This window comes from Lentinus tigrinus (assembly GCF_003813185.1).
Source record: "Lentinus tigrinus ALCF2SS1-7 unplaced genomic scaffold L226scaffold_20, whole genome shotgun sequence".
NCBI lineage: Eukaryota > Fungi > Basidiomycota > Agaricomycetes > Polyporales > Polyporaceae > Lentinus > Lentinus tigrinus.
The window spans coordinates 94,398-118,896 of NW_027137929.1; the positions used below are offsets into that span (position 1 = coordinate 94,398).

The 24,499-nt window shown below is 57.5% G+C and overlaps 11 protein-coding genes and 1 non-coding gene across 12 annotated transcripts; 4 read left to right on the forward strand and 8 right to left on the reverse strand.

Moving 5' to 3' along the window:
- Positions 1-43: 43 nt before the first annotated feature.
- Positions 44-1,276, forward strand: L226DRAFT_140299 (uncharacterized protein). The gene is made up of 5 exons (XM_067672334.1): positions 44-197; positions 253-522; positions 575-613; positions 670-915; positions 970-1,276. Exons 1-5 carry the CDS (start codon positions 96-98, stop codon positions 1,192-1,194), a joined length of 882 nt encoding a protein of 293 aa, XP_067533450.1. The 5' UTR covers positions 44-95; the 3' UTR covers positions 1,195-1,276.
- Positions 1,277-1,831: 555 nt separating this feature from the next.
- On the reverse strand, positions 1,832-2,629 carry L226DRAFT_572676 (uncharacterized protein; the record flags this gene model as incomplete). Its single annotated transcript, XM_067684715.1, has 5 exons — positions 1,832-2,010; positions 2,054-2,130; positions 2,202-2,260; positions 2,342-2,455; positions 2,510-2,629. The coding sequence occupies 5 exons, from the start codon at positions 2,627-2,629 to the stop codon at positions 1,832-1,834; spliced, it is 549 nt and encodes a 182-aa protein (XP_067533451.1).
- Positions 2,630-3,184: 555 nt separating this feature from the next.
- On the reverse strand, positions 3,185-5,495 carry L226DRAFT_140359 (uncharacterized protein). Its single transcript, XM_067672336.1, has 5 exons — positions 5,260-5,495; positions 5,008-5,194; positions 4,867-4,944; positions 4,566-4,802; positions 3,185-4,512 (listed from the first exon to the last, which is right to left on the reverse strand). The coding sequence occupies exons 1-5, from the start codon at positions 5,362-5,364 to the stop codon at positions 3,275-3,277; spliced, it is 1,845 nt and encodes a 614-aa protein (XP_067533452.1). The 5' UTR covers positions 5,365-5,495; the 3' UTR covers positions 3,185-3,274.
- Positions 5,496-7,782: 2,287 nt separating this feature from the next.
- On the reverse strand, positions 7,783-8,568 carry L226DRAFT_140341 (uncharacterized protein). The gene is made up of 2 exons (XM_067672335.1): positions 8,207-8,568; positions 7,783-8,141 (listed from the first exon to the last, which is right to left on the reverse strand). The coding sequence occupies exons 1-2, from the start codon at positions 8,483-8,485 to the stop codon at positions 7,869-7,871; spliced, it is 552 nt and encodes a 183-aa protein (XP_067533453.1). The 5' UTR covers positions 8,486-8,568; the 3' UTR covers positions 7,783-7,868.
- A 154-nt stretch (positions 8,569-8,722) lies between these two features.
- L226DRAFT_524360 (uncharacterized protein) lies at positions 8,723-10,770 on the reverse strand (the record flags this gene model as incomplete). The annotated part of the gene is made up of 6 exons (XM_067678883.1): positions 8,723-8,890; positions 8,970-9,071; positions 9,134-9,249; positions 9,311-9,366; positions 10,108-10,485; positions 10,547-10,770. The coding sequence occupies 6 exons, from the start codon at positions 10,768-10,770 to the stop codon at positions 8,723-8,725; spliced, it is 1,044 nt and encodes a 347-aa protein (XP_067533454.1).
- A 122-nt stretch (positions 10,771-10,892) lies between these two features.
- On the reverse strand, positions 10,893-10,972 carry L226DRAFT_t172. Its single transcript has one exon. It is a non-coding gene; the product is annotated as a tRNA-Gly (tRNA).
- A 106-nt stretch (positions 10,973-11,078) lies between these two features.
- L226DRAFT_614460 (histone-fold-containing protein) lies at positions 11,079-12,320 on the forward strand. The gene is made up of 4 exons (XM_067686647.1): positions 11,079-11,183; positions 11,333-11,405; positions 11,466-11,559; positions 11,693-12,320. Exons 1-4 carry the CDS (start codon positions 11,148-11,150, stop codon positions 12,105-12,107), a joined length of 618 nt encoding a protein of 205 aa, XP_067533455.1. The 5' UTR covers positions 11,079-11,147; the 3' UTR covers positions 12,108-12,320.
- A 247-nt stretch (positions 12,321-12,567) lies between these two features.
- L226DRAFT_511167 (mitochondrial 37S ribosomal protein uS7m) lies at positions 12,568-13,325 on the reverse strand (the record flags this gene model as incomplete). The annotated part of the gene is made up of 2 exons (XM_067678290.1): positions 12,568-12,616; positions 12,688-13,325. The coding sequence occupies 2 exons, from the start codon at positions 13,323-13,325 to the stop codon at positions 12,568-12,570; spliced, it is 687 nt and encodes a 228-aa protein (XP_067533456.1).
- Positions 13,326-13,914: 589 nt separating this feature from the next.
- L226DRAFT_466154 (glycogen synthase) lies at positions 13,915-16,828 on the reverse strand (the record flags this gene model as incomplete). The annotated part of the gene is made up of 7 exons (XM_067675962.1): positions 13,915-14,157; positions 14,216-14,659; positions 14,718-15,057; positions 15,117-15,312; positions 15,366-15,432; positions 15,481-15,960; positions 16,385-16,828. The coding sequence occupies 7 exons, from the start codon at positions 16,826-16,828 to the stop codon at positions 13,915-13,917; spliced, it is 2,214 nt and encodes a 737-aa protein (XP_067533457.1).
- A 421-nt stretch (positions 16,829-17,249) lies between these two features.
- Positions 17,250-18,764, reverse strand: L226DRAFT_546721 (mitochondrial ornithine carbamoyltransferase; the record flags this gene model as incomplete). The annotated part of the gene is made up of 5 exons (XM_067682439.1): positions 17,250-17,304; positions 17,360-17,433; positions 17,508-17,661; positions 17,894-18,312; positions 18,369-18,764. 5 exons carry the CDS (start codon positions 18,762-18,764, stop codon positions 17,250-17,252), a joined length of 1,098 nt encoding a protein of 365 aa, XP_067533458.1.
- Positions 18,765-19,286: 522 nt separating this feature from the next.
- L226DRAFT_553900 (proteasome endopeptidase complex beta subunit) lies at positions 19,287-20,622 on the forward strand. Its single transcript, XM_067682957.1, has 6 exons — positions 19,287-19,343; positions 19,394-19,485; positions 19,539-19,615; positions 19,686-19,962; positions 20,070-20,271; positions 20,373-20,622. The coding sequence occupies exons 1-6, from the start codon at positions 19,311-19,313 to the stop codon at positions 20,484-20,486; spliced, it is 795 nt and encodes a 264-aa protein (XP_067533459.1). The 5' UTR covers positions 19,287-19,310; the 3' UTR covers positions 20,487-20,622.
- A 176-nt stretch (positions 20,623-20,798) lies between these two features.
- L226DRAFT_489575 (CBF-domain-containing protein) lies at positions 20,799-24,330 on the forward strand. The gene is made up of 7 exons (XM_067677280.1): positions 20,799-21,283; positions 21,342-21,576; positions 21,638-22,293; positions 22,353-22,752; positions 22,811-22,954; positions 23,013-23,636; positions 23,703-24,330. Exons 1-7 carry the CDS (start codon positions 20,871-20,873, stop codon positions 24,174-24,176), a joined length of 2,946 nt encoding a protein of 981 aa, XP_067533460.1. The 5' UTR covers positions 20,799-20,870; the 3' UTR covers positions 24,177-24,330.
- Positions 24,331-24,499: the final 169 nt, after the last annotated feature.

The following is a 24,499-nucleotide window of genomic DNA, read 5'->3' on the forward strand; positions in this document are numbered from 1 at the left end:
TCACAAACTCCGCGTTGGCGCTTCCGGCTCTTCGTCCTACCATACTCATCCTACCGGCTCGCTGACGTGTCTCCGCAGTTTGCGAGGAATGCAAGATGTCGGCACACTATGGAAGTACCTTCATACCTCCGAAGTGGCTCAACGAGCATCCTGAGCTCAGAAATAGAGGTATTGAACTCGCAGCACCGCTCAAACCAGTCAGTCGCGGCGTCCCCCTTCGTCTTGAATATGCTCTGACGGACATCTCTCTAGTTTTGCGCATGGCGGACGAACCGCGACCCATCTTTGCAAGATTATGCGGTCAAAGTCGTTCCTCCAGGATGCGAGGAAGTGGAGATCTACGAGCAACTTCTCTGCCTCAGTCCCGCATCTCCCAACCACACCTTGCCTTGCGACGTCATCTGTTCTGGAACCCAGCAACCCTTCTTGATCATGCCGTTCCTCGACAAGGTCGTGCATTGCGCCAGTGATTATAAGTGGAACCTCCTACTGATGTTGGACTCCTTCCGCCAAGTCATCGAAGTAAGTCAGGCACAATACGCGGTACTCGGGGTCTCACGATGCACATTTGCAGGGCATCGAATTCTTGCATGATCTGAATATTGCTCATATGGTACGCCGTGGGTAGCTAATATCCCCGACGGCATCGCTGATTCTGTCCCGGACAAGGATATGTATGACGGCCAGGTTCTCGTGGCGGACGCAGTACTTGCGGGCTTGCACAAGAAAGTAGAGGCAGGCAAGGTCTACATCATCGATTTTGATGTCTCCAAACGTCTCGAGAGAGGCCCGGGCCACCAGCACGCCATAGAGCTGCCACAGTGTAACTGCAAGCCTCCGCTCGGCATGACGCGCTTCGACCCGTACTCCTGGGACGTCTACTGTACCGGGAAATTCTTCGATCGTATAGCAACAGTGAGTTACTTCCCGCGTCGGGTGGATTTCGGACTTCACTCATGGACAGCGCAGTTAGTCTACCGCGATCGCCCCCTACCATGGATTGTGCGACGATACATAGATTGGCTCATTGGTAATGAGCGTGGTTGCACGACAGTTTGTCGTTGTAGGCCCAGTGCTCGCAAAGCACGCCGAGTGCTCAGCGTGATCATTTGGGGTGCACGTGTCTGGGAAGGATGCGCGAACCTTGTAGCTCGTATGCGCGGCCTCCACAAGACAGAGACCAGACCTACTTAGCTCATGCGGACGTCCTTGCGCTCTTAAGATATTGGTCAAATTTGCCTGACGTTGTCGTACTTGGCTCACAATGTATCCCGAGATTGTCACGTATGAACGCGACTGTTAGTAAGAAGTGACCGATGACAGTGGACTTACCTAACCTGTTCCCATACATGCTCGCTGAACTCTCGCAGTCAGGATTTTTCTCGACGATGATTCGTTTTGGAGATGGGTTCGGCAGCAGTCGAATACGGCAGAGTTCAGAATCCAAGACTGGACTCCCCAGTATTCAGCTGCGAATCGTAGACGAGCGCAACGTGCTCCCGAAGATGGGACTCCACGTGCACGTTCCGCTGACAGCAACGCACACACAAATTCAGTATGGTCATAAGTCGGCTGCAGGAGAACAGGACGCTCAGGATGGCCTCTCATAGAGATGATGACGAAGTTTCTTGCACGGAAATTCGCATGTCGAGGTCTCACTGAGGTCGTGGCGGTCTTCCATAGCGGACCAACCAAGCCAAAAGGCAAACGCCCGCATTATACCAAGATTGATATACTACAGGAACCTTTTTTTATTGAAAGAAAGGCAAAAACAGACCGGCGTACCGATGGACATACCCACCAGAACTCGCTGTAGCGTGTACTAGTAGATTTATGACGTGTCCGTCTTCTTCTTATTCTTCTTATTCTTCTTATTCTTCTTATTCTTCTTATTCTTCGCTGGGAGGTCCGACGCGGGGCTATTCCGGCCATTGGACGCACCCCCGTCGACGGACTTGAGCAAACGCTTCTTCTGCACCCTCAACAGCGCCCGCTTCGTCTCGCCCAATGCTGCTCACCATCCATTTCATCAGCGACACGTTTAGCAACGGACATAGCGGCGACTCGTCTTGGTTGTGTGCAAGCCACCATCTGGCCCTTCGTATGAGGAAGGTCGGAATAGCAGACGAACTGCGGGATTCTGTATAAGAAAAGTCAGTTTCGCGATGCGATAGGTGATACGATGTGCACAAGGGCCTTACTGTGTCGTCTTTCCTGAACCGGTCTCGCCGACCATGACGATGATCTGGTTGTTTGTAAACTGTAGCCGGAGACTTTAGCTACGTTCTCATAGGCTACTTGACCTCCCCTGACATGGCGCGAATGAGGCGGGAGCACGTACCATCTTGAGGAACTCGTCCATCTGGCTGAAGACGGGGAGCTTCTTGCGAGCCTCGAGAATCTTCTTGTACTGTGGTGAGTGCGGCTTCTTCGTGAAGGGATTAGTATCACTCCCCTGTAGTTGCAATCAGTAAGAAGAATGGTGCGAGATAAGGTCTAATGGACGTACCATGGCCGCCTGAACCTGCTTCGCGGTCACGTTCCGGGGCAAGAAACCATAGAGAGGATTCTTGTGGCTCGGGAGTGACTTGGGAATCGGAGGCGCCTTCGTGTATGGATTATAAGACATGGCAGGCAGCGTAAGAGACGCGGAGGATAGAGGGGACGAGAGATGGTCAACATCGCACGGTGATTCAACAACGACATATATGCGCTGAGGTGCGGGGGTGCTGCGGTACCCGGGAGGTCAGCTGCAGCTGCATGAGGGAACGAAGGCAAAAGACGTTTCGGGTTCTGCCGAGCATGGCGCTCGCGCGAATGGGCACTAGAACAGGCTGAGGGTAGTACCTCAGTCAACTTCAGAATGTTAGCACTCACCAGTACCGCTCAGGCTTGCTATGTAGCCACCGACCTCGTCATGTGCGCGCCCAACCCGATATCATACAATGGTCTCTACGGTACAGTGGGGGGGAAGGAACGAGAGGCGTCGACAAGCTACAACAGCATAACAACGCACGGTGGTGCAAATGCAAACAAACACGCAGCAGGAAGAAGTCAGCCCGCCAACATGGAGAAAACGGCTAAAGGGGCCTGAGCCCAGCAGGTCGGCAGAAGAAGCAAGCGGGAGACCAATAAAGAAAGAAGAACTTCCCTAGCCATGAACCACCTCTCCGACGCTACACATCGTGGCACGATAGGAGTCCAAGGGCCTGCAGTCCGAGTGTACAAGCTACAAGCGCCTCTATTAATCAGTCTGCATATGCATGTTGTTACACTATGGTGCTGGCGACGATCCCGACGTGAACCCCACACTCCCCGCACGAGGGGGCGACTGTGGAGGCCGTGGCCGCCGCGGGGCTGGAGTGAGACCACCTGGAGGTGCGTATGAAGAAGACGGGGGAGTGGGTGGCGGCGCCGGGGTGGGCGGAGGCCCCGGCGTGGCAGGGTACCGCGAGTCCGCGGGATACGGCGGGGGCAGCTCCTCGACGATGCCCCCGTCCCTATGCTGGATGATGATGTCCGGACCGACCTCAGGGATCGCTCCCACCGACGGCAACCGCAACGACGAGCCCGCTCGTCTGGGTATCGGAGGGAACGTCCGGGAGTTCGTACGGAGCTCGCTCTGGGACCGCTGCACAAGGGGACGCGACGACGGTCCTGCGATGGGTGTCGAATTTCCACTACCAGATCCCGACCCGGAAGCGAGGCGAGAGCGGGCCGCCTGTGCTTCGGTATACGCTTCGAGTACCTTGCGGTAGCGCTGCGCGGGGGTGAGGGTTGCAGCCGGAGAGGTAGAGTTAGGCGTCAAGACCGCGGCTTCGGGAGTACCCAAAGGTGAACGCGCCATTGACATTGAGCGGGACATGGCGGAGGGAAGCTGTGATGCGGGTGAGCGTATCATAGACACCGACGACTGGACTTGCGTCGAGGTGAGGAATGGCGTCGGAACGGTAGAGGCATGGAGGTCAGTCGACGCCATGTCTATGGACGTCGGACTGTCCGTCTGGCGCGGCGGGGAATTATTGGCATCGACAACCCACGTCGCGGAGCGGCGATTCTGGTTATCGACGCGCACCATGCTCGTGTCGAGGTTGAGGCTGGGACGCTCGGCGCGTTCTTGCATATTAGCGTCCCACGGACGAGGCCGAGCGTCCTGTCCATCCACCACGCCCTTCAAGAATGATTTTCGACGGCGCCACCACCAGAAGGCACCTCCCGCAAGGAACAAGGGGAGAATAAGCCCAAACACGATTCCAAGTGCAAGCGCTGTGGACTTTGCCTTCGCCTTCGCGGCAGCAGCGGCCGACTGTGCCGCCTGGTCAGCCTGAATCTGAGACAGGGTATGTGAGAGCGAGTCGAGTCCAGGACAGCTGGTGTCCTTGGAACCTGCGGAGGGGACAGTCATTGACGAGATTCCCCACTGGCCTGTGCTGTGAATGCGAATGTAAGTCATTGTCAGTTCAGAATACAAATGCTGCAGGGGATACAATACTGACGCATCCACAACGGCGGCTGGAACATACCATCAGGATCGCGATGCAGAGCATACAGAGAAGGTCGCTTACCCAGCAATCGCTCCCCAGGATTTGCTCGGTCGATGAACGTGAATACTTCATCATCAGGTCCCATCGTCACGTTGGTGACAGCTTGCCCGCTCAATGCTACAAGGGACATCTGGTACGGTTTGACGCCGCCCGTCACCCTCAGTCCCCAATGTTCACAGGTGTGAATGGTCGTGGTGACATTCGGGGTGACGGTCGCAGGATTTGTCGGGGCCGGCGGTTGACATGATGTGTCACCATCTAAATATACGCACCAGATGAGATCAATGGCCACTCAGGATACTTGCATCACAATTGGACGTACCGACAACAGTGAAGAAGTTCGTGTTGAACCCGCCAGTACTGTTCGCAGAGTCGACCACGGTGAGGATCAGGTTAGAACCTGCGTTCGCGGTGTTATATGTATATGTGGGGGCGGAAGTACGAGGCTGGACTAGGGGCATACCTTTGGGATTCTGCACCTGCCACGATAGTTGGTCGGGGTCGTCTCCAATGTGCGAGACGATCGTCGTGCCACCTTCCGCGTATGCCATCATGTAGTATGGCGGAACTCCTAGACTGGTTGTGGAGGAATTGAGGGGTATGAGGCGAATCTTCATAGAACTGCACTCCGCGAGGGTCGTTTGGACGAACTGGAGACGAGACGCTCGGCGGTTTGGTATCCGGGTGTACGTTCAGCATGGGAGGGAGCACTCACGTTCGTCGGGAACCCCCAAAAGAAACCCAATCCATCCGCGCGGCACTCGAGAAGAAGTAGGGAAGTTAAAAGGAAAAGTACCAGTATTCGACCGAGAGAGTCCATCGGTCAAGCCAGTCGCGAGCCCCAGGAATACAGGTTTGAAGGAAGAGAGCCCCAGCGACCCAGAGAACAAGCCAGAAAGAGAACGGGAGGGGAAAAGGAAGGGAGTCGTGGGGTAGAGAGAGAACGCCCAGCGTCAGAACATGAAGGCGGACGACAACCAAGACAACACCAACGGGGGAAGGTGCGACGAGGATGGCCGGAGGGATGCGCCGAGTACAATCCAGGGCGGCGCCAGGGGCAAGCGGCTACACCCCAGTGGTCGGCTAGCTGATTCCAGGTTTGCATCTCGGAGAGTTGATGGATAGCGCGACGGGTATTGGACCTTTGCGCACAGCGACATCCTGACAGAGGCTGTTCTCAGACACATGTGTTCCGGCCAAGTCCGTCGACAGCATCTCGCAGCCGTCTCTCTTCCTCCCGTCGTGCTCATTGCATGTGTTCTTCGCTGGCACGTCGCGACCACGAAGGCGGCCACAATTTTGTGGCGTTCGCACAGTGGGCTTCTGTGGGGGCGCAGCCGCGCAGGAGATAAAGATAACATGAACACGACCATCCATCAGTGGGATGAACATCAAAGACAGCGCGACGGTGGGGGAGGATGGCAACCTGATCGCACGGAGAGCTGTGAGAAAAAGGCTCGGAGGTCGGACAACGAAAATGAAATCATACATCCGTTGCTACCCACCGTACTCGCTCAGGCACCCGTCTAGACTTCGTGTCCCTCTCTTCGCACGTCTCTGGCCCATTGGCGAGTTTGCGGCATCTGGAGGTCGGCGTTGAGCTTGGGAATGGACGACGTCGCGATCGTCGTTCGTGCAAGAGGCCGTTGTGGCTGCTGCACAGCAAAGCGCCGATCGCTGCGTTTCAGATCCTCCAACCACAGCTTGTCGTGAGCCGACTTCAAAGCTGCTACAGATTTACTGACGCTATCACCGGCAGACCAACCTGAATGGATCTACATCACAGACCTCCGGAGGATGTAGACCGACGCCGTTATACTTAGCTCAAGGTGTGTGCGTATACTCGAATATGTTCGCAACGCGGCATCTCATACCTCGCACTGCGCAGTAGCAATAGATGCCGGAAGAACAACAGGCAGCGCACGGGACCAAAGTATGTTGCGGATGCCTATGACAACACGGCCCGCTTGTGCACATCTATCTCATCCCTAGGCCAATAGAGCACCAGAACACATGCTTCGACGCTGGAACTGCAGACCCTGGCAACGTATTTACAGACGCACAAGCCATTGGAAGGCGAACGTCATCTGTCCCGCACAAAGTGCCTCGACGCAGTGTAGCGCATTCCGGGAACCCCGAGGTCATCTTACCATACGATCTTCCGGACACCAACTGCCAGTGTACGCCCTCTCCCTCAAAACTTATCGACAGCGTGAGTAATCCGGTCGGCCTCATTCACCCACATCCTATCGTTGCTGCAGTACTCACCGGATGATCACAGTATATATACATCTCATCGCCGTCGCACGTTGAGCCTCGAATGTCGCGGACTTTGAGAGGCGGTAGTAATACTGCATACCACGCGGACGCCCGCCCGGTTGTGCGAACGACCGAGATAACGCGGTAGCCACCGTATTGCAGCCGTCGCGACTCACGAAGGCCCGGTAGCCTACAGAAGGTGAGTACCTGTCAGTACTGTCAAGGCCGTCCCAGCTACAAGCTACAAGCTAGGCACATCTTGTCCGACATGTCAGATGTTGATGGATGTTTGCGCTTCTGTGGCCTGGTCATCAGAGATAGTCAGAGATAGTCAGAGATGCCCGCTGGGCTCACCGCCCGAAGCTGGGATTCTCAGGCCCGATAGTCACACGGGAGGCTAGTGGGTACAGTCAAGGCAGTTCACGTACCCTGTGCATGTCATGTCCTACTGCAATTGCCTTGTTCACCCGGTGAGGTGCAGAGTGCATATTGACGTCGCGTGTACGGAGATCAACTGAAGCTATGTATTCCGTATACACAGCTATGCGACGGACATGTATCGGGACACAACCGGTGTCAACACCTTGCTTGATGCTGATGACGACTTCGAACTCCAGGTACATGTCGGTCGCACTGCGTCGCGCAGCTTGGGTTGTACACCATCCCGTCTGCGTCCTCGATCAGTGTACGAGAGTGCACCCTCTTGCACAGCTGCGAAATGCTACCGTGCGGCAGCAATTAGCGGACCCTTGGGCAGACAAGAAGGTGGCAGGTCAGCTTTTTCGAATTCACGAGCATACGTCGCTCAAATTACATTCACACTCCCTCCCGCTCTCCGATCACCACAGCCCGCGAGGCGGTCATAATCCGGCTGCCCAAGGCTCGGACCAGTGACCTACGACAGATCTGCACATACATCAGCACACCATCCCACCCCAACACATGACCAACCACACAAACACGATCACCCACCGCGTCCCACCCCTCGGCCGTCGGGAACTCGACAGTCCCGCACCCCGGATTGCACCCATCCCTCCGGTCAGTGTTTCCTCAGCAGCTAGCTGGTCATTCGGGGGCGCGACCAATGACCATGCTCCAGCCTCCGAGTCGCTGCCCTCCTCCCCGCGCCGGGCCCGCCTGCCCCGCGTATAGGCTACTGCAGCCACGACGTCCGTAAACCCAACTCGCCCCCCCCGGACGCATCATACCGCCCGTCCACGTCCAGCCCGACGTTACCTCGGGAGCGGTCGACATACATACGTGTGCACGCGGGTTCTCGGTACACCGGTCGCCGGAAGGTGTTCGACCTCGGAGGAGTATGGCGCTGCGCTCTCCCTCCTGCGAAGGTCACACTGTGGTGTCAGGTTGTGTACTCGCGGGCAGTGAAGCAATCGCGTACGAACGCGCTGTTCAAATTGTCGCAGTTCTTGTCGGGATTGAACGGCGATCCTGCGACCCCGCGACCCCGCGGTCACCCGAGGAGATGTCCTGCCCACCGAGGCAGAGACTTCTGCCAGTTCCAAGGGGACGTGGCGAAGGGTAATCCAGATCGAACATAGACAAGGGGAAGCTACCTTTGCATTCGTGTTCGTCGTCCTCTTTGGTCTCGTCGATCGAGGCTGTATGCGGTTATGACGATCGTCCGACTCAGCGGGTTCTCTTGAATCGAGAAGATAAATCATGCAAAGCTCCGTGCCGACCGACACGAACCAGTGCGACGAGGAATCCGAGTCGGGGGGTACGCCAATGCAATGCAGACCATCTACATCGTCAAGGTGACTATATGCGCTTGGTTATTGATACAGGAAGATACAGGAAGAACCACATCGAACGAATCGCGAACATACTGTCACATACTATACAGACAACGCAAGTGTCAAGGAACGAACTGGGTAACGGGTTGACGGGACCATCACAAGTCACAAGTCGTCGTCGTAACGCCCGAGGGCATTCAGGATCCTGAGCTTGCGCGTTTCCACGTCTGGAAGCGGAACACCAGGACCATAGTAACCCTTGAAGTACGCGTACGCTTCCTGCTCAGTCAAGTCGTGGACAGACTGGAGAGACGAGCGCCTTGGCAGTTTGACCTGCTGAATGCATCGCATCAGCCGTGGCCCGTTTCGAACACGATCCGCATAAACACAGAGAACATCTAGATGTACCGACCGTGTTCTGGGGACCAACAAATTCATTCTCCCATGGCCACGAACCATCGAGGAACGGCACCTCCTCGAGCTCGTCGTCGTCATGTACTTCAGCGTTGTCGTGCTGTGCATCGAAGTCGATTCATCAGCAGCAACAATATGCATAGCATGGCTCGGATGGCGTACTCTGACTACCCTGGCATAGGTCTTAACGGCAAGCTCGCGCGTCTGGTCAACCTTCGTAGTCAGGTCATCGATCCTCGCCGTGATCTGCTGCAGTTGGGTGAGGATAGGTCCCATTCCTGGAGCCCCCGAAACGTCAGATAGGAGACCGGCTGTACTTGGCTCTGCTAAATCACGTACCCCCGCCTCCTGCGACGTTGACCTCCTCGTCCTTGGCGGCATCCGCGACGGCGTTCCTGGAATCCATGTCTGCGCAACGGCGGATATGATGGTGATGGGACCGACGACGTTCGAGTTTCGAGTTCAAGTTGGGAAGAGAAGGGCAAGCCGAATAGCGAGCCTGAAGAGGTGTCGCGTTTGTCACGTCCACGTGACGCGCGTAACGCGACGCGTGTCTCGACCTCAGCTCGAGTGCTGGAGCGCTGGAGCCTGGATGACATGCGTCAATTCGCCAGGGGAGCTGCAATGCGAGTGAGCCTTTGTAGACATGCAGTTGCTGCTGTATATTCGCCGATTTGGCCGTCGATCGGGAGGGAGAGTATAATGGTATTACATAGGTACCGTACGGAGTCAGCGATAGCAACAGCTGTGGATGCGAGAGGAAAGATGGAGCAGTGACGAGGGGATGCGAGTGTAGCAGGTATAGATTATGGTATACATAGGGTAAACGGGTAAGAGCATTAGTTTAACGGAAGACTGGGATGGATAGGGCAGCCCGGGTTCCGGCCTGAGTGATAGAGATAGATATTGGGAAATGGTGAGGTCCGTGGGTTGACATCTTGAGGGAGACATCACCTCTGGGGGGTTCAGGCCGGTGGTACGTCTTGTCCCAGCAGCCGCGCCGCGCAATCATAACATGTCGTGAGCTCCCTGTGAGTGTCAGCATCCCAACGTTCGTCAAGCAGAAACAAACCAACCACCACGCAGACGGTCAGCCACGCCCCAAAGCATCGCCGGAACAGACACGCAGCACGCACCTTTCGGGAGTCTCAAACGCACAACTTCGACACACGGTTCTCCCACACCCCGGCAGCACCCCATCCTCCTGCCCTTTCTCCTGCTCCTTGTCGGAATCTCGCTCCCTCTCTTCTCCACGTTCATCATCCGCACCATCGCGATCTCTCACCTTCCTCCTCTTGCCCGCAACCGGAGGTGGCACGGACCCAAGCGCCGTGTTCGTGTGCAGCGCGAGGGCAGGCCGCCGCGAGGAGGAAGTCATCGGTATCTGCGATGGCACTGTCATCGACATCGACCACCGTTCGACTGCATACGGTGTTTGAGTGAAGGCCGAGGATGTAGCGGACAGGCAGCCGTTGCACGTTCTTGAGCATATAACACATGTGGCCGCATGGCACCTACGCATGCAGGGATAAGTCGTGCACAAAATCACCGCTGCCACCATGATCCTGAACGCACCGTGCGCACTCAAGTAACTGACTCTGCTTCGCCCCGAAGAAGGCCCGGTGGCAAGAGGCGCATATTGGTGGTGACTTCTGGTGGTTCGGAGCAGAGGTGAACGGAGAGTCCGGCTTTGCAACGGTAAGTGTTGGTGGGGGAGGATGAGCGAGCTTTCTTCGCTTCATCGAGTGCATCTTGCGACCGGTTTGAGTTGTGAGGCTGGTGAAGTTGGACATGAGCATGTTGGAGTGCAGGGCGGAAAACAATCGACGGGCTAAGGCGCGTGTCGAGCCAAAGTCGCCTTGACCCTAATTTCTGGTTCTGGAGAGTGCATGAGAACAAAAACACCACTATCCACATGATATACGCCGAACGGGAATCGAACCCGTGCCGCTTGCTACCTGTAGTGGAAGGCAAGCATGATAACCACTTCACCATCGGCGTATGCTCATTTAACCTGGTTTATAAAATATAGCACGTTGCAAACAGCATGCAGGAGCAGTGTGAGTACTTATTTAATAGGACGGGGTGCGGGTGGCTCAGTAGCTCTCCCTCCAAGCCAAGTCCTCCAAGTCTCCCTCCGCGCCTCAGCCTTTCTCCACACGCGCGACACACGACAATGAAGAACAAGAACAAAGCGACCAAGTTCCCCGTCGTACGCCCCGCTCCTCCTTCCCTGCCCGTCCCACACACTCACCAAACAGCCCTTCGTCTGGCCCGCATGAATGCCCCGCGCACCTCAACAACCATTCCCTGCCGCCTCCCTCAATCACGATCTCGCTCGGCACCCGGCCGCCTCCGCAGGCGCGCATAAAGCGCATCATGCAGAAGGACGAGGAGGTCGGCAAGGTCGCCCAGGCCACCCCCGTCGTCATCTGTGCGTGTCCCGCTCCCTCGCGTCCGTCCCGGTTCTCTCTTCTGACGCGCCCTCTCGCAGCCAAGGCGCTCGAACTCTTCCTCGCCATGATCGTGGAGGAGGCGAGCAACGTCACCGTCGAGCGCGGGTCCAAGCGCGTCGAGGCATACCATCTGTACGTTGTCAACTCGTGCCCTGTTCCCCCGATTTCCTTCGGTCGTGTTTGCGTTTGCTCGCTACTCGTCCGCTCTCCGCCCCGTGCTCGCGCCAAATGTTCCCGCTAACTATTCCCCCCACCCCGCACACAGAAAGCACGCCATCGAGACCGTCGACATGCTCGACTTTCTCAAAGAGATCGTCCAGGCCGTGCCCGACCCCTCCGCGGGCGGGACAATCGACATCGAAGCCGAGGCCGCCGAGGGCCGCGGCAAGAAACGCGGCAAGGGCAAGGGCAGGACCCCCAAGGACCGTGACGAGGACGCAGACGCGGACGCAGACAAGCCCGCGCCGAAGCGCAGGCGGCGGAAGGCCGCGCCCAAGGACAAGGACAAGGATAAGGACAAGGACAGGGAGAGGGACGAGGAAGAGGACAGGGAGCAGGACGAGGACCGCGAGATGGACGCGGAAGACGAGGACGACTACGACGGGGGCAACAACGCCCGCAACGGGCGCGGTCGCGCGCGGCGAAAGCGCGATGACGACGACGACGACTGGGAGGACTAGCTGCCGCGTCTGCCCCAACCGTGCTAGAAGGGCTGTGAGACGCGGTCGCTGGCGGACTTGTGATGCTTCTGTTGTACGGTGTACGAGTACGTGGTCGTGTTTACTGTGTTCGCGTTGCGTATGAAGCGCGTTGTGTGTACTGTACATACCCGTCGAGCTATGATATCGGAGTTGTACGCTGCTCAGTCTGCTGTGCAATCTCTTTGCGACCAGCGGGTATCTCTCACTTTCTGACTGCGGCATACGCAGCGGTCTCTCGAATGTTGCGAAGCACGTATTGCCACGTAACTACATGGACTGAATGGTTTGACAGATCCTCGCAGAACCATCCACATCCACCTTTAACTTGCACGACTCACCTTAGACTCTCACTCGAGAAGCATGCTCCCATTGCACGAGTAGAGCAACCAACATGAGATTAAGCGTGAGATGTACAAGTACCAGACAGCAGGGAACACACTCATCCCCTGTTCGACTTGGGCACCCTCGGCGGCCGGACGACATTTCCTCTGCAAAATCAACACCCTGCTCAGCCCATCTCCCTCACACACAAAAAAAAACCACCAATAAAAGCACGCACCTATGCAACACCGCCAACTTATGCACGGCCTCCTTCTTCTTCAACACCTCGCTGTCGCCCCGCACGATGCCAACGACCTCCCTCGCGAGGCGCTCCGCATCGTGCCTGCCCCCGCGGCGCCTCCTGCTCTCCTCGACGATCCACTTGACCGCCTGCCACGCGCGCTGCCGCTCGCTCAGCGGGTTCGGGAACACGAACTGCTTCGCCGCGCGCTTGAACTGCCGGCAGCGCAGCAGCGGGCCCGCCGCGACGACCGCCTGCCGCAGGATCGGCAGCGGCGGCGCCTGCGTGAACGCGTGGATGTGCAGCAGCATCTTGGTTGTTACGCGCGAAGCTTGCTGCCGCTTGCCGTGCCGCATGAGCATCGACGTGAACAGGTGCAGGAGCGGGTCCTCGGCGGGGGGGATGTGGATCGCCGTGGGCTCTGCGGCGGCGAGGGGGAGGACGGAGGTGGAGGTGGAGGTGGAGGCGTTGGCGGCCGCGGGTGTGGATGTGGGCAGTTTTAAGGTAGAGAGCACTGCGTTCTCTGCGCCGGGGAGGGAGGAGGGTGTGCTCTCCGTGGCTAGTCTTCGCGCGTGCACTGCGACGGGCGGACGGAAGGCGAACCGTGTCGCTGCACTCCTGAAGCTGGCGAACATTTTGCTGCATAGAAACGGTCAGTTTCACACTAAACTAAAGCATATGGACTGCAGCTGTTGTACATACCGCAGCTACCGTCGAGGGACTGGTCGTGGTCCGGGAGCAAGTACAGACTCGTGCAAGCGCTGGACAGCAAATGTCCGGATATGGTAACCTGAGCGCCCCAGACCGGTCTACTGAGTGGCATCATTCGAACTGGACCAGGGTTGCCAGATCATCGAGCACAGAAATCATAGAGGAACATATGGAGTGAACGCATGACTACGCGCAAGATGACATGTCGATTGATTACAGCAGCCAACACACAACATACGACTAGAAACGTACAGCGGATATTGCAGTAAGTACTACGACACAACACACGTACGAACCCCTCCCCTCCATCCACAAGAAATTTTAGAGAGTGAGAGTGAGAGTGAGAGAAAGAGAGACCAAGTCCGTCGGTCTTCACCATTCATAAAACAAGCCCTGCGCGCATCTTGTAACGCGTTCTACTCCCAGCCACGCTTGCCCCTTGTCTTTGTCGAGCCCGCCCGCTCTGCCTCCTCCTCTCCGACGGTATGCAGAAGCCGTTTCCGATCGTAGTCGCTAGTGGCCGTTGACACCGTTCACATGGTTCTCGGTGACGTGGCTGAGCGCCGCGTCCGCCTTGCGCAAGTCGCCCTCGCTCAGGCTCCCCGACCGTCCACCGCCAGGCGTGCTCGCCCCGGACATGACAGAGCCCGCACGCGAACGGACCTTCATCACGAGCGGGAAGGGGTAGCCCTCCTCCTCGTCGTCCTGTGACGGCCACTGGTAGCCGCGGTAGTCGCTCGTGCCGAGAGCTTGCATCTGTCACCAGGAGCGTCAGGAAAGCTCGCGAGCCAGATAGAAAAATATTGAAACGTACCTCCTCGGTGAGCGTGCCAATGTCTCCTGGGGTTGCAATGCCCGACATCTTGTACCGCGGGCTCGCAGGCACGCTGATGGGCAGCGTCATCCGCTCCATGCCAAAGTCGAGCTCTTCGTCCTCAACTTCGCCGTTGGGACCGTAGAACGCGTCGGGGTAAGCACGGCGAAGGGCGAGTTGCCGCGCCTTCGAGTACTCGATGCCCAAGTTTTTCCAGTCGAGCAGCGGGCTGAGACGCTCGACGCGGTTGCGCTGGTTGATACGCTGCCTGCGAGTCTTCGCGCAGAACGAGAACATGTAGTCCGTAAGCTGGTTGACGGAGTCCTCGACGGACTGCGAGCGCCGGTCGACGATGTAGCAGCCCTCGTCTTGCGGACGCTCGATCAGATCTTGCAAGAAGCACCCAAACCCGGACAGGTTCGTCGTTACAGAGGGGATCCCCATCTGTCCAGAAAGTTCGTCATGCAAGACAACTAAATAAGACTTCAGGATGGAGACTTACGACCGTGCACTCGGCAGGAGTGTAGCCCCATGGCTCGTAGTAACTCGGGAAGACGCCCAGATGGCATCCACGGACGAACTCCTCGTAGTCCATGCCCAGGATCGGGTTATTGCTGTTCAAGAAGTCAGGGTGGAACACGACCTTGACACGGTCTGATGATGCGTTGAAGAGCTGCACCCGACGGATCTGGTTGAGGATAGGGTCATTCGGATCGTCGGCCATGTTGTGCGTCGTCACCGGTGGAAGGGCGTTCCGCTTGAGGGCGAAAATGCGCCGCTTCAGCAGAACCTTGTCCTCCTCGGACAGGAGGTCGTCCGGTGTTGGCAGGGTTGCATGCTCACTGAATATCATGGATTCAATCGACAAAAATCAGCAAGAAGAAACGAAAGCGTGACCCACCCGTTGGAGCTCATGGCATGCTCGAAGAGGCGCGCACCAATGCGGTTCTGGATCTCAGTGACCGTATCCCGAAGCTGCTTGGTGACAGCCTGGCCCTTCAACGCGTCGATGGTGTACGAGTGCGTGGCCGCGGGCATGATGATGAACGCAACAACCGTGACCTTTGAGCCAGACTTCTTCAGGCGGTAGTTCAGGCCTAGAATGACGTCGATGAGCGCCTGACTGAGAAGGTGATCTGGGCCAACATACGCGCTAGCGACTCAATGAACATGTCAACACCCTTGTTGCGGTACTCGTATCGACCAGCGGTGAACATCTAGCTGTATCGTCAGCGAGTGCAATGCACCAGTGACAAGGTGCGTACGTATAACGTGTTGTCGAGGTCGAAGTCGTAGTGGCCGTAGAAATGCCCACGGATAAAGTCGTTGATCTTGGCCTTTGCTGTCGAGTGCAGGTTCTGGAACTCGTGCATTGCCTGGAACTTGACTACATTGAGACCGTTCGGGAGAACGCCATCGGGCTTCCGCTTCAGCAAGTGCTCGCTCTCGTATGCCGTGATGTGTGAGACAGTCGTGAACACATCCGCACAGTGCGCAGAAGAGCGCTCGATGCAGTATCTGTGGTAGATACCACGCTTTCCGGCCTCGTGATCAACGTCAAAGTATTGCAGGTTGTTGTAGAAGTCCACGGAGCCTGCGCACAAGTACCGGCCGAGAAGAGTCGCGTGGGTCGTGAACACCGTGGTGACGTCGACATGGCGTTTGCGACAGAGAGGAATAGCGAGACCGGCCTGCCACTCATGGAAGTGCGCAATCACGGCTTTCTCGAGTTGGCGCGAGACATACTGTGGAGAGGGAAAGTGTCAGCGAACCTAACGAAGACGTACAAGAAGACACAGATTGCACAAGGCGCGTTCACATCTCTGCCCATCGAGCGTGAGCTTTGGTGCCCGAGCGACAGGGCGCGAGAAGCCAGGGGTGTTCACGTGCGTTCCGTGGGCAAGATATGGAAGACCCGAGGCGTTCGAATGGAGTCGAACCATTCCACATGAACGCTGAGCCCAACGGGAGTTTGATTCAAGTCGCCGTGGCCTTATGCGTGGATGAAATACGCGTAAGTGGCGGGGATCCTCACGCCAAGAAGGGAAGGGACGCGTATGTTCCGAGTGCGGCCGTATCGGCGACTTGAATTTTGGACAATGGCGTGCACACAGGCGCGTAGATCCGAGGAGGAGAACGCCTTGGAGATAGAGAGTGAACACGACGCACCTCGCCGAGGAACCAGGCGACGATGTATCCGAAAATAATGGTCTCGTTGGTTTCGTGATCGCTGGGCGGGGTTGGAATGCCGGCAAGGTTCCAGAGATCGCCCTTCCACTCGTCGAGGCGGGAGTACTGGCTGCCGGTGTCGAAGAGAAGGACGTTGGGCGCGCCCTCGATGAGCCAGCGTCCGTAGAGGATCTTAACACCGGCCTGGCGCATCACGTCGAGGGTGGCTGCGAGGTGGGGGTCGGTGGGCTCCTTGGCCTCGACCTCCATGGGCGCGGTCTTGTAAGAGAGCGGGCCTATGAGGGTATAGCGGTCGCCATACTCTGAGACAGTGACGGGGACCTTTGTCTTGATGACGGTGTAGATACCGCCGACCTTGTTGGCGACCTCCCATGCGCACTCGAAGAGAAGGGGGTTGCGGACGTCGCGCTTGATGTCTGACATGTCGTGAGCGTGTGTGTCGTCGTCGTCGTCGCTGATGTGGAGGCTGTGGGGAGGATGTGGGGAAGGGAGCAGGCGCGAGGAGAGGCGAGGCGGAGGGAGGAGGAGAAGACGGTGGGGCGCGTCTTGGGGAACGCACAAATCAAGGCTGAGGAACGCTCTAGTGGTCTCTAGTAACGTCATACCTACTTCCCGGTCCGGCCTAGCCAAGACAGGCAACTCTCCGCCAACATACGGCCCGACATAGCCTCTCCCGGCCAAGACGATCCTCGGCCGCAGACTGCTCGCACTGAGAGCTTGGTGAGACTCTGCGGGATCGTCGCAGTCGGCATTATTCCGTAGATTACGCTATTCACGGTAGCTACGCCAGAACGTGCCTCGCTATCGCGCGCGAAGCCCACCCAAACGGCCCCTCCGCCGACAGTTAGTCCGTCGCCTCCCGCTCGCGGTCCATGAGATCCCACTTCCCGAACAACAGACTGTTCCAGACACGCGATCAGCACTACGCATATCGGGACCATGCGAGACACTTACTCGAACATCGCCATGATCGTCCACTTGCGGTTGTCCGACACCTGGAATACCAGCGACCGCGGTCCGTAGAACACCTGCGTCCACGCGCAAACACATGCTCCCGGATCAGCACATCTGAATTGTGCGGAACGGAGACGTGCACACCCACCTCGTCGTCGACCTCCTGCTGCTTCCGCGGAAGACAGTGCATGAACTTCCAGTCCGGATTCGCCCCGCCTTCCCGGCACAGCTGCTCGGTAACTTGGTACCCCTGGAAGTCCTTCAACCGCTGCTCCTTCTCCGCCTCCTGGCCCATCGATATCCTGGTGAAGTCGTCAGCACTCACGTAAGACGGGAAAAGCCATAACATCGGATCAGAGAAGCAGCTCCGAGTCAAGTCCAACATTCCCGATCTCTGGGTGCCGCGATAGCCTCTCACTTCGTCATCGCCGCAGAAGCGACCAGCCTGCTAGGCTGTCAACCGCTATGTCACTGCACGTTCTGGCTTCTACATGCCTGTCTCCCTCGCTCACACTCAGCAATCGAACCACTCACCAAGTATCTGTAACAACCAGGTCCGCGCCATGGACGGCCTCGCGGGGGTCCTTCGTCAGCAAAATGTCCTTGTCACATCCGAGCTCAACGACACGGTCCCAAACAGCCTGCGGCGGGCGGTACTTGTCGTTCTCGGGACACGCGACGCGGACCTTGTGCCCGAGCCGCGGCAGCGCAACGAGCATGTCGTGCAGCACATTCGCCGAGTCGCCGACGTAAGTGATCGTGAGCGGGCGCACGGGCTGGAGGTCGCGATGTCGCTGGGTGTAGAGATGGTTCTTGTCGTCGGGCTTGGGCACGGACGAGTCGAAGAGGTACGCGTGCTCGTGCAGGGTGAGGATGTCCGCGAGGACTTGCGTCGGGTGCCAGAGGGACGAGAGCGCGTTCAGCACGGGCACGGGCGAGTACCGCGCGAGTTCCTATCAGTCGGTCAGTCTGGGCACGCCCGTCGTATGAGGGGACCACGTCTGCGCACCTCGATCTCCTCGTGTGCGCCCACCCGCGCAAAGATGCCCTGGCACATCCCGCCAATAACCCGCGCAGAGTCGCGCACGGTCTCGTTGACGCCAATCTGGATGTCGTCCTTGCCCAGGAAGAGCGTCTGGCCTCCGAGGAGGAGTGCCGCTGTCTCTGCCGCGACTCGCGTGCGCGTGCTCCGCTTGTTGAACAGAAGGGCAATGGACTTGTTGAAGAGCGACTGCGAGGGCATGCGCAGCTTTGCCGTTGAGATCTTGCCGTTGCCCAGACGGATTTGCGGCTGGAGCCATGGCAGAGAAGTGCGCTTGAGGTGGTACGAATGTGCGATGATGCGCTGAATTTGACCCGGGCTGAGGTCGGCCAGAGTCATCAAGTGAGGCACTTTTGAGGCCATTTTGTCTTTGGCTAAGAAGCAGCAAATTGAGGAGGAGGAGACGAGTCAAGAGACGCCGCAGTTGAGGAGGAGGAAGAGGAGGAGGAGGATTTAAAGTCGCGTCCGTAGTCTGAGGCGCCCATCCTAGCCTCATATGCATGCATTTCGTCAACTTTCCCAAGCCAACATAGATTCCTTTTGACTCTGACTGACTCCCATGCGAGTCACTCTCATGAAGCAGCTGCGACAACAAATATACAGAATTCCAGGGTCGTCAGCAAGCGAGAAGTCCGCCGTGCAGGAAAGCTGGAAAGGCTCATTGGGCTTCTACCTGCGACGTCACACGACAGATACCACTGGCACAAGGACTCCTGGCTGCTTTTTCATAAAATATAGGCCCTGTATAGCCTGAGGGTGTTCCATTCTGATGTGAAGTAGGAAGAGAAGAACTTGGGAGAGTCGACTCGGAGAGCGTCTCATTTAAGTCACGTGCCCGGTGTACGCACGACGCGCGTACCGTACGGTGGGACGCGTCTGCACCTTCCTCTGCTCTGTACCTCGACGACAATGGACCACTTTCCGACGAACTGGGGCCGCCCTGTATGTCCAAGACGTTTATGAAGTGCTAATCAACCTCTGATAATCTACAGCGCAACGACGCTTTCGACCCATATGGCACATACCCGATCCACCAACGTCCAGCCGTGAAGGACAACTTTGCGGAGGGTGTTCAGCACACACAGTATGTTGCATGTTCTTCGTCTTAAACTTAGAAATTGACTGACTGGCTCGAAGACAGCCCATTGTAACTGGTACATCCGTACTCGCCATCCAGTACAAGGATGGAATCATGATGGCTGCAGACAACCTCGGTACGTCATCCTTTCTCCTACCCAAACCCTCATAATCGTATCCATACCCATACCACTTCCTCTCGTGCAGCATCCTACGGCTCTCTCGCACGCTTCAAGGACGTCCGGAGGCTGCACGCAGTCGGCACCTCCACGGTCATCGGAGCCTCTGGCGACATGTCCGACTTCCAAGCCATCCAGTCTATCCTCGACGATCTCGTGATAGACGAGTTCACGCACGGAGACGGTCACGACCTTGGCCCCGCAGAGGTGCACGAGTACCTGTCGAGGGTGATGTACGCGCGGCGAAGCAAGATGAACCCGCTGTGGAACTCTCTGCTTGTGGGTGGCTTCCGGGATGGGAAACGGTGCGTGAGCTACTTGCAACTCAGCTTGCACATATATTACGCCTTGCTCTTCTTTGTTTGACTTCGCCTGCCCCCTCGAATGATCGCTGACGCGCCTTGCGCCACAGCTTCCTGAGCTACGTCGACTTGCTGGGCACCACCTATTCCGCTCCCTCCATCGCAACTGGATATGGCGCCTACATTGCCATCCCCCTTCTCCGCGCCGCCGTCGACGGCAAGCAAGACCAGCTCACTGAGGAGGCTGCCAAGAGCATCCTCCACGAGTGCATGCGCGTGCTGTTCTACCGGGATGCGCGCAGTCTGGACAAGGTACGTCTGATTCTTTCACTGTGTTCTCTTCACATCAAGCTCTATCCGTGTTGTTCCTGCCATCTGGCTGACACGATGCTGATGCTCTTATACCTCCCCAGTACCAACTCGCGATTGTCTCGGAAGCAGGGGTCCAAATCTCCGATCAGATCCAGCTGGATACTACGTGGAATTTTGCAGAGGGCATCCGTGGATATGGAGCGCAGACGCAGTAGACATGTTGGTGTTGCATGTACTTGTAATAGCAGGAGCGAACACTGGACTTCGAACTTGTATCATGGAGCTTATCGTCCAGTCGTGTCCACACTAAGCTGAGGCCATGAGTCGACTTGATCCTCCCTTGCGAACGGCACCTCTCTCTCTTCCCCCCTGTTGTACTACAATCACCCTCTCTATTGTCGGACAACTTCATCGAGAGACTCTATAGCTGCAGCCAACTCTTGACTTGATCGCGCTTCAGAACGTACACGCCTTCCTTTCCTGGAAAACATACAGCAAGCGCCGATCGAGATTTTTGGCGGAAGTACCTCTGCTCACTACCCTCATCCTTGAGCTCGACGAGTCGGACATCGGACTCGTACACTGGGACGGCGAGCACGATGAAGGGCTTCGTTGTCGACCCCTCTCCAACTTGGTACACCTCGGTCCCTCCCCTCCCTCCCAAACCCGACCTCCCGCAACCGACCGCAGCCCAGCTTTCGTCCCTCACTGAACGTGCTTCCTCTCTTCTCTCAACGGACGCAGAGAAATATGCTTCATCGTCAGCAGCGCAGAGCACATCGGACGCGCACTTCCTCAAGACAATCCTCTCGACGGGTACGCTCTCCGATCGGCTGAGCGCGCTCACTTTGCTTGTACAAGCAAGCCCCGTGCACAACACGGCCGCGCTCGAGTCTCTGCGAAGCATGGCGCAGCGCGGACGTGCAAAAGGTGGGAGAGATGAAGGTCTGAAGGCCGTGCGATGTGTGGCGGATTGGTGGGTCGGCGGTGGAGGTCCCGGGCGGAAGCTCAAGTACGTCCTCCAGCTTGTCTCTAGCCCTTTCCGCGTTCTGGCTCACACTTTGATCCAGATATTTCCGCGACCAGCCGTTGTCGCATCCTGACAAGACAGACTCGCACCTCGTTATCTGGTACTTCGAGGACTGGCTGAAGAAGTACTTCTTCTCTATGCTCCAGATCCTCGAGACCTTCTCCCTCGACCCGCTCCCCTACGTCCGCACGCAGACACTCGCCTTCCTTGCCACCCTCCTCCGCGCGCAGCCGGAGCAGGAGCAGAACCTGCTCCGGCTCCTCGTGAACAAGCTGGTACGTCACATAGCACTTGGTCCACCCCCGAACGCGAAGCTCATGCCCCGGCAACCCGCAGGGCGACACAGAAAAGTCCGTATGTTCGCGCGCATCGTACCACCTCCTCCAAGTGCTCCAGGCGCATCCGGCCATGAAGGGCGTGATTGTGCGCGAAGTGCGCGCGCTCATCTTCCGCCTCCCCGCCTCGACCGCCGCGCAAGCTGCCCCGTCCTCGGACGCCCCGAAGAACTCACACATCCGCTTCTCGGACGACTCGTCCTCCAGCAAGGCCAAGGCGGCACGCAAGGACAAGGAGAAGGCGAGCGAGGGCAGCTTGGGGCGCTGGAACTCGCATGCGTGGTACTATGCGTCCGTTACCCTGAACCAGGTCGTCCTCACGCCGACCACTGCGGACCGTGCGGTCGCCCGTACGCTTGTTGACATGTACTTCGAGATGTTCGAGGAGATCCTTGGGTCCAAGCGCGATGAGGACGAGAGCGACGGTGAGGGTGACGCTGAGACGAAGGACAAGAAGGACAAGCAGGACAAGAAGGGCAAGGGCAGGGATACGCCCAAAGCGAAGGATAAGAAGCAGAAGCGGAAGGAGATCAAGGGCGAAGCAGGATTCGCAGAGGTGGAAGACTCGTCGTCACGACTTATTGGCGCAATCCTCACGGGCGTGAACCGTGCCCTGCCGTTCGCGCAGATGCACCTGAGCAGTGACAGCTCCGCTGTGTGCGTGCTCTCGTCCCCATATATATTTATACGGAACCATGCGCTGACGCTATTTGCAGCTTCCAAAAGCATATAGACACCCTCTTCCGGATCACGCACACGTCGACATTCAACATCTCCCTCCAGGCTCTGACTCTCATCCTGCAGATATCGACCACGCTCTCTGCACCTTCCTCGTCGAAAGCCTCGTCTTCCGCCCAGGCCTCGAGTTCGACATTCTCGGCATCTCTCCGGGACCGCTTCTACCGAACGCTGTATGCCTCCCTCACAGATCCGCGGCTTGGCACGTCGAACAAGCAGGCATTATACCTCAACCTCGTGTTCAAGGCTCTCAAGGCAGATCACGACACCGCTCGTGTTGCGGCGTTCGTGCGACGGTTTGTGCAGGTGCTCGCCAGCGGTGCAGGTGCTGGCGGTGCCGTCGAATTCGTCGCTGGAGGTCTCTACCTCCTCGGAGAGGTGAGTTGCCCATCCGTTCACGATACTTCGTCCATCTGACCGATGTCGATCTTCACAGCTCTTCAACACGACGCCAGGCCTCAAGCAACTACTTAGCACCCACAAATCGAAGGCAGCCCCTGCACCTGATGCCTCAACGTACGACCCCCGAAAACGCGACCCGCAATATGCGCATGCCTTCGCATCCCCCATGTACGAGCTGGTAAGTGCACATATGCGCTACGCATGTCGGTCCGACCTATGCTCACACCGCCTCCCAGCTCCCTCTCCTACACCACTACCACCCGACGATCTCCCTGCACGCCCGTCAACTGTTCACCTCCGCACCTATCACCGGCTCCCCCGACCTCTCGCTCAACACGCTCTCGCACTTCCTCGACCGGTTCGTGTACAAGAACCCGAAGAAGCCAAAGCCCAAGGGCTCGTCCGCGATGCAGCCCTCGCTCGACAACGCGAGCAGCGCGCACGGGGTCACGCTCGTCAAGGGCGAGGCTGCGCACGGGAGCGCGGTGCCCGTGAACGACGAGCGGTTCTGGAAGCGCCGCGTCGAGGACGTGCCGGTGGACGAGGCGTTCTTCCATGCGTACTTTGTGCGGAAGAACGAGAGGGAGAAGCAGAAGGCGGTCAAGGTCGCGAAGCGGAAGGGGAAGGGCGGGGAGGACGACGACGACGAGGATGAGGACGATGATGAGGACGTCGACGAGGTTTCGGATGCTGAATCGGGCGTGAGCGGGGACGAGGACGAGGGTGAAGAGGTTGAGGATGGAAGCGACAGCGAGGATGGGGGCTTTGACTTGAGCAGCAAGGGAAATAAGCCTGCGCCCGCCGAGGATGACGAGGACGAAGAGGAAAATAGCGATGCTGAGGAAGCTGAAATCTGGAAGGTAGGCATCCATTACCCTACGATTTCTTCGACCTTGGCAGGACGTTTGCTAACTCGTTGCTTCCAGGCGATGAAAGCGACCATGCCGAAGGAGCTCGATGACGACGACCTCATGGAGGACAGCGAGGAAAGCGACGAGGTTCCTTCAGGGCTGGACGACCTTTCCGAAGAAGACGCGGAAGAGGAAGAGGACGCCTCTGCAGATGAGGAGGATGCAGATGAGGAACCTACCGACGCTGAGGACGCGGAAGACGACGACGCACTCTCCCTTGTAGAGGGCTCGGACGCTGAGGACCTGCTCCCCCTCGATGCCGAGGTGTCCATGGGGCTCATCGAGTACGACGGTTCCGAGAGCGAAGGCGAGGATGAGGCGGAAGAGTGGGGCGGGATCTCGTCTGAGGCACCGAAGAAGGGCGGCAAGCGGAAACGGGACGAGGACGGGAAGAAGGCGCAACGCAAGAAATTGCGTTCGCTGCCTACATTCGCGAGCTATGACGACTACGCGAAGCTCATCGAGGACGGGCCCGAGGACAACATCTAGTGTTATCGCCGTGACGCTATCTCAGTGGTGCTTGTTTGTATCTTCCGCAATCTATTGGGCAACTCCTAATATGAGCACACCGCTCATGGAGACGAGGTCATCTACGTATGCTGCTGGATACTAGAGGAAGAATACATTCTCACCTCTGCGCCTCTTTAAGTGAGGGTTGGGTGAGGCACAAGACTTTGGTTGAGATCGCGTACGTTTGACCTTGTGATGGCCACATAGAACAGGCAATCCGGCGTGGCCCTGCTGTGGATATCTCAAGCTCTGATTCTCATTCCAGTATTGATTGATGCAGCCGTCTGCGCATGCGACACGAC

Bases quoted from the DNA above. Each gene is read 5' to 3' on its own strand.
- L226DRAFT_553900 (XM_067682957.1), top strand. From the start codon at position 19,311: ATGGACCACTTTCCGACGAACTGGGGCCGCCCT. The intron at 19,344-19,393 runs GTATGTCCAAGA...GATAATCTACAG, and splicing joins CGACGAACTGGGGCCGCCCT to CGCAACGACGCTTTCGACCC. The intron at 19,616-19,685 runs GTACGTCATCCT...CCTCTCGTGCAG, and splicing joins GATGGCTGCAGACAACCTCG to CATCCTACGGCTCTCTCGCA.
- L226DRAFT_140299 (XM_067672334.1), top strand. From the start codon at position 96: ATGTCGGCACACTATGGAAGTACCTTCATACCTCCGAAGTGGCTCAAC. The intron at 198-252 runs GTCAGTCGCGGC...ACATCTCTCTAG, and splicing joins TCGCAGCACCGCTCAAACCA to TTTTGCGCATGGCGGACGAA. The intron at 916-969 runs GTGAGTTACTTC...TGGACAGCGCAG, and splicing joins TCTTCGATCGTATAGCAACA to TTAGTCTACCGCGATCGCCC.
- L226DRAFT_140341 (XM_067672335.1), bottom strand. From the start codon at position 8,485: ATGATTTATCTTCTCGATTCAAGAGAACCCGCTGAGTCGGACGATCGT. The intron at 8,142-8,206 runs GTTCGTACGCGA...TGACCTTCGCAG, and splicing joins TGCGACAATTTGAACAGCGC to GAGGGAGAGCGCAGCGCCAT.
- L226DRAFT_489575 (XM_067677280.1), top strand. From the start codon at position 20,871: ATGAAGGGCTTCGTTGTCGACCCCTCTCCAACTTGGTACACCTCGGTC. The intron at 22,294-22,352 runs GTGCGTGCTCTC...CGCTATTTGCAG, and splicing joins AGCAGTGACAGCTCCGCTGT to CTTCCAAAAGCATATAGACA. The intron at 22,955-23,012 runs GTAAGTGCACAT...ACCGCCTCCCAG, and splicing joins CATCCCCCATGTACGAGCTG to CTCCCTCTCCTACACCACTA.
- L226DRAFT_614460 (XM_067686647.1), top strand. From the start codon at position 11,148: ATGAAGAACAAGAACAAAGCGACCAAGTTCCCCGTC. The intron at 11,406-11,465 runs GTGCGTGTCCCG...GCCCTCTCGCAG, and splicing joins GGCCACCCCCGTCGTCATCT to CCAAGGCGCTCGAACTCTTC. The intron at 11,560-11,692 runs GTACGTTGTCAA...CCCCGCACACAG, and splicing joins CGCGTCGAGGCATACCATCT to AAAGCACGCCATCGAGACCG.
- L226DRAFT_140359 (XM_067672336.1), bottom strand. From the start codon at position 5,364: ATGGACTCTCTCGGTCGAATACTGGTACTTTTCCTTTTAACTTCCCTA. The intron at 4,803-4,866 runs GTACGTCCAATT...GCGTATATTTAG, and splicing joins GAACTTCTTCACTGTTGTCG to ATGGTGACACATCATGTCAA. The intron at 4,513-4,565 runs GTAAGCGACCTT...GGTATGTTCCAG, and splicing joins TCCTGGGGAGCGATTGCTGG to CCGCCGTTGTGGATGCGTCA.